Source organism: Aquarana catesbeiana, linkage group LG03 (genome assembly GCF_042186555.1).
Source record: "Aquarana catesbeiana isolate 2022-GZ linkage group LG03, ASM4218655v1, whole genome shotgun sequence".
In the NCBI taxonomy this organism is placed as follows: domain Eukaryota; kingdom Metazoa; phylum Chordata; class Amphibia; order Anura; family Ranidae; genus Aquarana; species Aquarana catesbeiana.
In genome coordinates, this window is record NC_133326.1 from 546,617,593 (window position 1) to 546,629,965 (window position 12,373).

The 12,373-nt window shown below is 44.3% G+C and overlaps 1 protein-coding gene across 1 annotated transcript in view; it reads left to right on the plus strand.

Moving 5' to 3' along the window:
• Positions 1–11,383, plus strand: part of TUBA8 (tubulin alpha 8) — a 49,618-nt gene extending 38,235 nt beyond the window's left edge. The window contains exons 3-5 of the mRNA XM_073621525.1: positions 3,926–4,074; positions 5,358–6,038; positions 11,044–11,383. Of these exons, the coding sequence (XP_073477626.1) occupies positions 3,926–4,074; positions 5,358–6,038; positions 11,044–11,337 (1,124 nt within the window). The 3' untranslated portion in view covers positions 11,338–11,383. The remainder of the gene's footprint in view (positions 1–3,925; positions 4,075–5,357; positions 6,039–11,043) is intronic.
• Positions 11,384–12,373: the final 990 nt, after the last annotated feature.

The window sequence follows — 12,373 nt, forward strand, 5'->3', positions numbered from 1 at the left end:
ACTTAAGGACAAAAAAGTTGCTCAGCAAGGGCTTAGTGAAACAGACAGCATACCTAGAGAGGTTGTTTGGACATAAGGTGACTCTCTCCCTGTGAACCGTGGGGCGTCAGATGCATGCTCCCGCCATCATTAACAGTAACAGGGCATGCACAGCTGACGGCTGACGGGAGGAAACAGGACCTCCACTCATAGTACCAGAGAGAGAAGTAGAGACATCACCACGTGTATCAGTTTTTTTATAGTTACCCGACATCCCAGATACAGATGGAGTGGAAGAAGAAGCCACAGATATGGCTTCTTGGCGATTACGGAAAATCTGAGTATATACACCCACTCGAGACCCTTTGTGGTTAATTTACCGTCCTACGTGCGAGACACTATACATCTTTCACAGAACCTGGAAGGTCTTTACATATCCCAACACGCTCTACTGGTAGCCATTGATATAGAAGCTCTCTATATTTCGATCCCTCACCATCTGGAACTAACGGCCATCAGACAAGTGATCTCACGATCGTACAGAGATGATAAGAAGCTGCATGAATTTATCATCATGGCTTTGGAATTCATATTACTCCATAATTTTTTTCCTCTGATGGCTCCCACTTCCTCCAGGTACAGGGGGTAGTGATGGGGACAGCCTGTGCCCCATCTTACGCCAACCTGTACCCGGGGGAGTGGGAGTAGTCCTTTTTGGCCGATGAATCCTATAAGTTACATACGCATCATGTAGCGGCTTGGTTCCGCTACATAGATGACATCTTGCTGCTGTGGGAGGGGTCTGTGACTGAACTGGAGGACTGTATTTCCACGATGAATGAAAATGAATTCAACTTAAAATTTACTGTAACATTCAGTGAAACCAGTATTACCTTTTTGGACGTCACTATAACCAAAAATCATGACGGTAGTCTCTCCAGTGGACTCTACCGTAAATCTACGGCGGGTAATACAGTTTTACATGCCTCCAGTTCACATCCCCAGCCCCTCCTGCGGTCAATTCCATATAGCCAATATCTCAGGCTAAAACGGAATTGTTCCAGTCAAGAAGGTTTCATATAAGAGGCTGGGGCCTTAAGGGACAGGCTTCTACTGAGAGGATACTCTCGTACTTGTCTGAAAAGGGCCTTTAAACGGGCCAATGGACGGTCCAGATGAGAGTTCCTATTTGGTACCAAGACGAAAATTAACGAACCACAAGTCATCAGAGTAATTACTAAATACAGTAATCAACACAAAGCAGTCAGGCAAATTATCAGCAGGTTCTGGCATCTTTTGCGTAAAGATCCGTTACTGAGTCCCTATGTGTCAGAAAGGCCAGCTATCACATATCGAAGGGCCACCTCATTAAAGGACCTCTTGGCCCAAAGTGAATTTGTAGGGGAGTTCCGTAAGGATCCCTGCAAGAGGTCTGGGACTTTTACATGTGGCGGCTGCTCCATATGCCAATACATGAATATCGGGCAGGATGTAGTACCCCCAAATGGACGGCCGTATAGACCACACCATTTCTTCAATTTTAAAACTGAGGGGGTGGTATACCTTCTGACATGTCAGTGCCATCAATTTTATGTTGGCAAAACGAAGTTGAAATTTTATATCAGAGCATCGAGACACGTAGCCTGCATGAAAACTGCGAATCCGATGCTCCCATTGGGAAGACACATCACTGACAAACATCAGGGCAGGTTTCCCAAAATTCAATTTTTGATTTTGGATAGGGTTCATCCGAGTCCAAGGGGTGGGGATTGGAACAAGGTCCTCCTCCAGCGGGAGACTCGCTGGATTGCCGACCTTGGGGCCACCTCACCCCCTGAACTCAATGAACACCTTCGTTTTAGACCCTTCCTTGAAGGCTTTTCCTCGGGTGGGTGTGAGAAGGAATGACGTGGCAGCCGTTCATCTTGGCACTTTTTGTTTAGACATCTCCCCTTCTCCCCCTTCCCCCTCCCCCTCCCTTCTCAGATTGGGTATGATTCCTCATTTATTTTTATTTTATTTTTTTACGTTATGTGGATGCAGGGATGCTGTATTTGTCTTATTTTCAACTCTATGTTTTTCTGGATCATCATCAATAAGCTATGTTGTCAGCAGTTGGTCTCCTCTGCTTTGATGTATGTATAGGTATATTGTTTATTGGGGTTATTTTTATGTTCTCATGTACAATATGCTTTTTCCAATCTCCTACCCTCATGTGGTTTCTCATCTGGATTGGCGACTGGTACCGTGGATTCCTGCACTACCTCTGTGGGCCTTTGTGTATCCCACCCGGCGCAGGGGGGCCCCCCGCGCTTCAGTGTGGAGGGGCCTTTGTTTTGCGGCCCGGTTTTGCGGCCTCGCGTCTTTGGCACCTGGCGCTTTGTCTGCTGCCATGGGCCGTTGTCTGCACCGGTGGGTTGTACCTGCAGGACGCCTCTAGCAGAACGGTCCCCTTGGGGGCCGGTTGTGTGGGGGGTGCCCTTGCAGCTATCGCCCAGGGTCCTTTTGGTGGCAATTTTTGGTGCACTCTTAACCCCCAGGTGTTGGTTTAGGCTCCCTGCATTGTTCGCATGCCCTCTGACGTGCGTACAGCATGGTCCCTGTCTCAGCACCCTTTCCTTTTTTATCAATACTGATTGCTCCGCTTGTTTTCGGTTGCTATCGCAACCGCTGTGTACAGTCTTCCGGGATCACTTTACGCGACTGGATGGAGCGGCGTCCGTTGCTCTGGTGACATGACGTGCGGGGCGTTATCACGTCATAGGTCTGGGTGGTGTCACGCCCGTTGCCATGGTGATGTGACGCGTGCTGACGTCATCACGCCCAATGCCGCATCAGTCTTTTCAGCTGTGCATGCTCTGTCACTGTTAATGATGGCGGGAGCATGCATCTGACGCCCCACGGTTCACAGGGAGAGAGTTACCTTATATCCAAACAACCTCTCTAGGTATGCTGTCTGTTTCACTAAGCCCTTGCTGAGCAACTTTTTTGTCCTTATGTTCTCAGTGGATTTCATGCTTGCGGAGGATGAATTCCTCTGACATGATCTGCACTGAACGATGTCTGGGTTTCCTTTGAGAATTTTTTTCTTCATATTTCCTTATAGATTCATATTTCTATTTGAAGATTGGCATGGGTGTCTCTCTCTTTTGCCCCTTGACTACTGTGGTTCTCCTGCCTTACCCTTAGTGTGGATTTTAATAAGGTATTGATATAGATACATACATACATACAATATATACATTTTTTGGCTGATGTGGTGCAAAATCCAATATACACACACCCTTCATATATGCAAAATATTGTTCTTCTTTTTTTATCCCATCTTTTATCAGGCTGTGCATTTTTGGAGCGTTTCAACAAAATTTGGCGACTCATAATCACTTGTGTGCCACTTTGCTACCCTTTTGGGACTTGTGTGGATGCTTGGTGGCCCACTCGGTACATCTGTGTCCGTGTGACACCCTTGGTGTATGACTGCGGTGCCATTTTGCCCTCGATCCAGCTGTGTAACTACATGATGACCATTCAGGGTATGCCTCTATGCAATTTTCATGCTGTATGTCCTATGATACAAATAATTTTTGTTGTTCTTATTCATGTATTTGATTTCTACACAGTGTAATTCCTTCCTGACTTTTTGCCCCTAATGAAGGGACGTTTGTGTCCTGAAACGCGTTGGGCTGTCTGGACTTCATCCTCTGTTTGTCATCTGTTTTTTAGTGGTTTGATATTTGTATGTATGTATGTATATTTATTTAATAAAATTTGTATTTCTGTATTTTTGCATATTTGTTGCCGTTAAAGTCCCAGTTTCTTGGAGGGTACTTCCTTCTCCTTTGATCTCACAAGGGATGTTGGCAACCTCTAGTGGTATGTTTGGATGTTCTTTTTCCTTTATGTCCCTGTAATTCTGCCCCAGGTTAATGTTCCAATTTCTCCACAGATGAGGTCCGCAGTGGGGCTTATCGTCATCTCTTTCACCCAGAACAGCTTATCACAGGAAAAGAGGATGCAGCCAACAACTATGCACGGGGACACTACACTATCGGAAAGGAGAGCATCGATGTGGTGATGGATCGTATTCGGAAGCTGGTGAGTATGAGATCAATATATTAATAATGTTTTCTCTTTATGTGATGAAAAATGATAAGACTTTTAAAAGGATTCTTCTATCTACTTTAAGGCCACATGCAAATGGCTATACAATGTAAATTGCAGGTGTATTTCCAGGCCCAGGAGACATAGCCGCAGTATACAGGCACCCATAGTAATGAATTTCTGTACACTAGCTGTATGCTGGTAAACTACATACTTCCGAAAACAAGTGCACAGGCGTAAATTCCTGAATGTGGTGTCCAGGAATGTAAGCATGTTTGCGTGCGCATGTTTACATAAATATGGCATATACCCACTCCCAGCTAGCGTACAGACATTCATTACTGTAAGTTGCAGCCGTGTGCTGGGCGCAGAGATACGCCACAGTTTACATTGCACTGCCTTATGCACCTGGGAGCATGAGGCCTTAGGCCTAGTACACATGGGCCGAATGTCAGGTGACATCGGCCGGTTCAATAAAAACCGGCCAACATTTGTCCCGTGTGTATGGCAGCCGGTCTGACAGAAGAATGAGCATGCTGGAAAACCAATGACTGACTGGAGTGTTCTGGCGGTGTCTCCCTGTCAGAACACAATAGCACAGAAGGGAAGATCGCTGTACTAACATCTGATTGTTAGTACAGAGGCTTCGACTGGAGCTGTCAGTTTTGTTTTTTTCATTCAGCCAGAAAAAAAACTACTGGTGTGTTCTAGGCTTTTGACATATATGTGAAGTTAATCGGACATAATCTTTCAGCACTCAAGTGGGAAAAAAGATACAATCCTGCTACAGGGAAACTAAAGTATATCTTTTCACATAAATCTTCTCTTTTCTTGTAATTGTAATACACAGTATCCATAATTTTGCTGCATCCTCCAGACTGGAATTATTTAGGGCTCATGCACACAGAGGTATTTGCAGATGTATGGGCATACGCAATATGCATGTATATCTGTTTTTTGTTTTTAAAGTGCAAGTGCACTCAAACCTGGTAAGGTTAAATTCATGTCTTCTCTAGACCTCTGCTTCATCAATATGCCTCAGTTATTTTGATAGTGGATTCAGTTTAGTTTATGGAGAATGCAGCAGAACATGTGAGATTCTGGGGGTAGGGGAGCTCCAGTGAAATTCCCTCACTGCAGAGTGGCCTGACCCTACAAAAAAAGAAGCGGTGGAATCTCTGATGAGATGACATGTTGAGAAAAGTTGTGGACCTCTAAAGTGTAATAATAATGCTTTGTAAGCAGTGTTTAAAGCATTTGGCATTGTTTCCTTTCAGAGTGATGCTTGCTCTGGCCTACAAGGATTCCTTGTCTTTCACAGTTTTGGAGGGGGAACCGGCTCAGGCTTTACTTCGCTTCTAATGGAACGGCTCTCCGTAGATTATGGGAAAAAATCCAAACTGGAATTTGCCATCTACCCAGCTCCCCAAATCTCAACTGCTGTGGTGGAGCCATACAACTCCATCCTCACCACCCACACTACACTGGAGCACTCAGACTGTGCCTTCATGGTGGATAATGAGGCCATCTTTGACATCTGTCAACGCAACTTGGACATTGAGCGCCCAACTTACATCGACCTTAACCGCCTCATCGGCCAGATAGTGTCCTCCATCACAGCCTCGCTACGGTTTGCTGGTGCTTTAAATGTGGATCTGACTGAATTTCAGACCAACCTGGTGCCCTACCCACGCATCCATTTCCCTCTGGTGACCTATGCACCCATTATTTCCACAGAAAAAGCGCACCATGAACAACTGACAGTAGCTGACATCACCAACTCTTGCTTTGAACCAACCAACCAGATGGTGAAATGCAACCCTCGTCATGGCAAGTATATGGCATGCTGCATGCTCTACAGGGGTGACGTGGTGCCCAAAGATGTCAACGTGGCCATCGCCAACATCAAAACCAAGAAGAACATTCAATTTGTGGACTGGTGTCCTACAGGGTTCAAGGTGAGAAGATAATTTGTAGGTCTATAAATCTACCAAGCTTTGAGATTTCGGGAAGTTTAGTCTTCTTTTGAGGGGATACTTGTAGGTCTTCAAAATCTTAAAAGCCACAAACCCAGACAGAAAGAACTAGACAGATTTTTAAAGCAGAGTTATGACCGAAATATGACTTTTAATATAAAAATACCCCTAGAATACCTTGTGCAATGTAACAAAGGTATGCTGTAAACTATGCCCAGTTTTCTATTTGTGCAGCATCGTTTTCTTACTTTGTGAAGTGTCTGCACAGCGCGGCCATCTCCAGTGTGGGCATCTGAAGCCACAGTATCCTTCTTCCTGGATTCCGTACATGCTGGCTACCCAGCATGCACCTGCCGATCTCGCGCATGTGCAGTGCGGTGCAATTTTGGTAAACTTGGCATGGCACAGCCATGGCAAGCTGACCAAGCTTTTCCATAGACGCCAATGTTAAATGTTACTGTAGCCGTGTGATGCCAAGCTGGCCAAGAATTTCCATAGACGCCATGCCAAGTTGATCAAGGTCTCCAAGGAGCCAATGCAAAACCGGAAATGACGCACGGCACCGCGGCCCCCTAGAGGAGGAAGTAAAATTAGATATAGGCATAAATCCGGCAAGTGAACAGAAAATAAATAAATTGCCAATTCATTTTAAGGATGCACATTAGTGCTGCATGGTGAGGAGTAAAAAATGTGGCTGAAACTCCGCTTTAATACCAGCGCTTTCAGGGTGGTGATTCCACTAACTGTGGGTGGTGACTCTTTTTGTGTTTAAGTAGAGTGGTGAGAGGTTAGACCCTAACCATTGGGGGCACAATTTCTAAGTAGAGTTGGGAGGCATTCGACATTTGGTCAATGCCAGCATGCATAGTAGTAAATCCTAACAGAGATTACATCCATTTTAGTCATTGTATCCACAGTTATGAAAATGTTTTGGCTGCAGGTACACTTCTTTAGCACCATGACAAAAAGTTTTATAAACAAAAATCACCTTCAGGGATAGTACATCATGAGAACTTATCCAATCTTATTCTATTTCTTATCCTATTTCTTATCCTTACGACTTCTGCTTTGTAGATATTGAGATGGGTCATTCTAATTATCTTGTTTAAAAGCTAAGTTCACCTTTAGTAACATGGTTCATGTTACACCCATATTTATGGTGTAACATGTAACATCATGTACTTAAGCACCCACCTCCCACCCCAGAGCCCCTCTCCCATGAGAGCATGTCAGGGTTCTTCTCCCCCACAACTGCAGTTACATTTAAAATCAGCTTGGCTGTGCTCTGCTCACACAGCCGAGTCATTCATTACCAGAGATCTGTGAATTAATAAACAATAGGTCCTGTTGACCGTCACGGCAGACAGACTTGTAGTTCCCAGTGGACTACGATTGCATTAATCAGCACATTGTTAGTCCATTGACACTTCTGCCAGCTTTCTAATTAAAAGGTCCTTACAGAGGTACAGGGAGAAAGCTAGAGAAAAGAGTGTGTGAAGCCTGACATTGCTTCTGTGATCCACTGATTGCAGGTGCAATGATTTGAAGGCTCCCATGGAAAAAAAATATAAATGCACATTTTTTTTTAAGCAAAAATGAGAGCGTTTATAATTTTTTTCTTAAAGGGGAACTTAGCCTTGAAATATTTTTACCTGAGTGCCACATGAGATGGTTCTGCCTTTACTGTAATCAGTCTCAGAAACACTGCTGCCTCAGCAAACCCTTCAACACACAGAGATGAATGTCACCACAATGCATTATGGTTTAAGATGCTACCAGAGGTGCGGACTTCTCAGGAAGCCAGGTTCCAAAAGCAAGGTGTTGGGATTCACAAAAAATAAAACTTAAAAAGGTACCGATGCCAATGATGATGCCAATAGGCTTCAGCGTGGGATCTTGGGGCAGCTGAGGAGGATCCCCAATCACCTGTGTAGGATCAACTTCTCACAGGATTTGGGCTCCCCAGGATCCCAAGAGTAAGACCAGCAGTGTCACTATCGTCTAAGTAAGTGTATTGGAACCCAATGTCCTGGGGGAAAGGAGAGTATTTTATATAAAGTATCTCACAAAAGTGAGTACACCCCTCACATTTTTGTAAATATTTTATTATAACTTTTCATGTGACAACACTGAAGAAATGACACTTTGCTACAATGTAAAGTAGTGAGTGTACAGCTTGTATAACAGTGTAAATTTGCTGTCCTCTCAAAATAACTCAACACAGCCATTAATCTCTAAACCACTGGCAACAAAAGTGAGTACACCCCTTAGTAAAAATGTCCAAATTGGGCCCAATTAGCCATTTCCCCTCTCCGGTGTCATGTGACTCGTTATTGTTACAAGGTCTCAGGTGTGAATGTGGAGCTTTTGTGTTCAATTTGGTGTTATCGCTCTGTCTGTCATACTGGTCACTGGAAGTTCAACATGGCACCTCATGGCAAAGAACTCTCTGAGGATATGAAAAAAAAGAATTGTTGCTCTACATAAAGATGGCCTAGGCTATAAGAAGATTGCCAAGACCCTGAAACTGAGCTGCAGGATGGCGGCCAAGACCATACAGCGGTTTAACAGGACAGGTTCCACTCAGAACAGGCCTTGCCATGGTCGATCAAAGAAGTTGTGTGTACATTCTCAGCGTCATATCCAGAAGTTGTCTTTGGAAAATAGACGTATGAGTGCTGCCAGCATTGCTGCAGAGGTTGAAGGGGTGGGGGGTCAGCCTGTCAGTGCCATACGCCGCACACTGCATCAAATTGGTCTGCATGGCTGTCATTCCAGAAGGAAGCCTCTTCTAAAGATGATGCATAAGAAAGCCTGCAAACAGTTTGCTGAAGACAAGCAGACTAAGGACATGGATTACTGGAACCATGTCCTGTGGTCTGATGAGACCAAGATAAACTTATTTAGTTCAGATGGTGTTAAGCATGTGTGGCGGCAACCAGGTGAGGAGTACAAACGACTGGAACAGCTAATCAGCGCACAGCATGTGAATCTTGGCTGGATTTCATCCTAATATAGGAGAGCTGTACTTGCTGGGAATAGCAGAGCGGACATAATTTCCATTCCTTCACTTGGAGGGGAGCATGAACAAAGAACTAATACTGAGAACGAATCTCACAGTGACTGATGATCCCTTACCATCTGAAGTTTGCTTGCTGTTCCCGGAAGCTGTCAATTCAATACATGCTTTCATTGATCCTCTGTGATGGGGGATCATGGCATTCTGGTAAGAGCGCATTCCCGTTGAATGTGGTGGTGGATTTCACTCAACACTTGGAAACAAGAGATCATTTACAGCTTGTTCGCATATTGATGGACTTGGAACTTATCATTCACTGGTGTCTAATATATCACATTATGTGTCGATCACTGATGATGTCTATTATTTATGTTATTATTTTTTGACGTCCTTATTATCAGCACTGTTCTTCATTATTTGTTTACATATTGCTTTTTGATTCACATTCATATATCACTACACGGTTTTTGTTTATTTTGGATAGCGCGACTTTTAAAATTTTTCCATTTACCTATGTATTGATGTTGTATACATTAGTTGCGGCTTCAATATGATGGATAGGTACTAAACACTTTGCTATCACTCTTTTAGTTTAGCCTCCTTGTCTTTTAGCGCGTTTATTTTATTTTATTTTTGACAAAGACAAATGTGTCTTGCCTACAGTCAAGCATGGTGGTGGGAGTGGTCATGGTCTGGGGCTGCATGAGTGCTGCCGCCACTGGGGAGCTACAGTTCATTGAGGGAACCATGAATGCCAACATGTACTGTGACATACTGAAGCAGAGCATGATCCCCTCCCTTCGGAGACTGGGCCGCAGTTAAGTATTTCAACATAACGACCCCAAAAACACCTCCAAGACCACCAGTGCCTTGCTAAAGAAGCTGAGGATAAAGGTGATGGACTGGCCAAGCATGTCTCCAGAGCTAAATCCTATTGAGCATCTGTGGGGCATCCTCAAATGGAATGTGGAGGAGAGCAAGGTCTCTAACATCCACCAGCTTTGTGATGTCATCATGGAGGTGTGGAAGAGGACTTCAGTGGCAACCTGTGAAGCGCTGGTGAACTCCATGCCCAAGAGGGTTAAGGCAGTGCTGGAAAATAATGGTGGCAAAATACTGACACGTTGGGCCCAATTTGGACATTTTTACTTAGGGGTGTACTCACTTTTGTTGCCAGTGGTTTAGACATTAATGGCTGTGTGTTGAGTTATTTTGAGGGGACAGCAAATTTACACCGTTATACAAGCTGTACACTCACTACTTTACATTGTAGCAAAGTGTCATCTCTTCAGTGCTGTCACATGAAAAGATTTAATAAAATATTTACAAAAATGTGAGTGGTGTACTCACTTTTGTGAGATACTGTTTTTTTAATATATATATACATATATATATATATATATATATACATACATATACATATATATATACACACACACACACACACACACACACACACACGCGCGCCTTGTATTCGACTTGAATAACATGTTTTTAATGTCCCTCTGAAGTTAAAAAAAGAGTTTCCCCTCCCAACAGTCTTCTAAGTTGAATGAACAACATAGGAAAGACTGTAAGTGCGGGGTGCCATGGCTCTGCCCCATAGGATGGTGCCCTGCGCCATAGTATGGTGCCCTGCATTCACAGTGAATTGCACTGATGTCATCTGTTAGTATCAAGGTGAGGAGACTCAAAGGGGGGAAGGGAATATGCACAGAGAGTGGAGTTGGGTTTTGAATTACAAAATGGCTTTCGTAGCAATTATAATTGTTTTACTAGTTTTAGGGAAACTGACGCTTTAAAAAAAAACACAAAATACCACCCCCCCATATTTTACCTACATGCAATTTTAGTTATAATATTTTAATTCAAATAGAAAATACCACTGTTTTAGTTTTTCCTAAACACTGATAATGGTGCAGAGTAATCCTGACCATGCCATAATAATTGGATTCCTTTCTCCTGCAGGTTGGCATTAATTATCAGCCCCCCACCGCAGTGCCCGGGGGCAATCTAGCAAAAGTAAAGCGCGCTGTGTGCATGCTGAGCAACACAACCGCCATCGCTGAGGCCTGGGCACGCTTGGACCACAAGTTTGACCTCATGTACGCCAAGAGGGCATTTGTTCACTGGTATGTGGGTGAGGGCATGGAGGAGGGCGAGTTTTCTGAAGCTCGTGAAGATCTTGCCGCTCTGGAGAAGGATTATGAGGAGGTCGGGATTGACTCATTTGAAGAGGAGAATGACACAGAAATTTATTAACAGTAATGAGAGTCTAATAGATGCTTAAAATAAATATAAACTCTCATGTGATGTGTACTTTGTTTTGAATGCAAATGACTGTTTACTGTTGTTGCATTCCTTTTCGCCCTAACAGCCAGACACACATTCAGAACCGCCAGTGTTTGGAGAAAACATAGCCTATTATTATAGGGCCATTTATTCTAAACTGCATACAGATTTGTTTTTTAATCTGTAGTAGTGCACAAAAACAAAACACCTAAAACCCGGTTCACACAGGGGCGACTTGTCAGGCGACTTCGGACAAGTCGCGTCCCATTCTGTACAATGGAACCGTTCTAATAGGAGCGACACAAGTCGCTCTGACTTAGAAAAAGGTTCCTGTACTACTTTTGGGGTGACTTCAGGCGACTTGCATTGAATTTTATACAGAAGTCGTTTTGCAAGTCGCCGCTGAAGTCGTGTGCAGGTCGCTTCACAGAGTTGGCCTGCAAGTCGTGTTGCCCCTGTGTGAACTGGCTCTAAGTGTACAAAAAAAATGTGCACACACAAAAAAGTGTACTGAAGAGTGTGCCTTTTGACCACCCCCTGTAGAAGTAGGACCTTACCCTGACCCCCTGGGGGGCCAAGGCTCCTGACAGGGCCAAGGCTCAACTTGGTTCACCTAGCCAAAAGGCCTGGCCCCGTTCCTCTCCTCATGGTCAGTCAAAGCTAACCAACAAGTACTAAAGCCAGCCATACACGGTCGAATCTCGGCCGGTTCCTGCTGAACTGGCCCAGATTCTAACCGATAATGGACAGGCTGAATGTACCAAGTTGATTGATCAATCAACTTGGGTACAACAATCTCCCTATTGGCAGGGCATTGCAGCAGGGCATTGCAGCAGGGTATTGGCAGGGCATTGCAGCAGGGTATTGCGGCAGGGCATTGCAGAGTATTGGCAGGGCATTGCAGAGTATTGGCACTGCTGCCATCTGATCTCTCCCCTCCACTGTACAGATCAGTACACAGAGGGGAGAGAGTGAGGAACCGGCGTCATATCATAGCCAAAAGGCC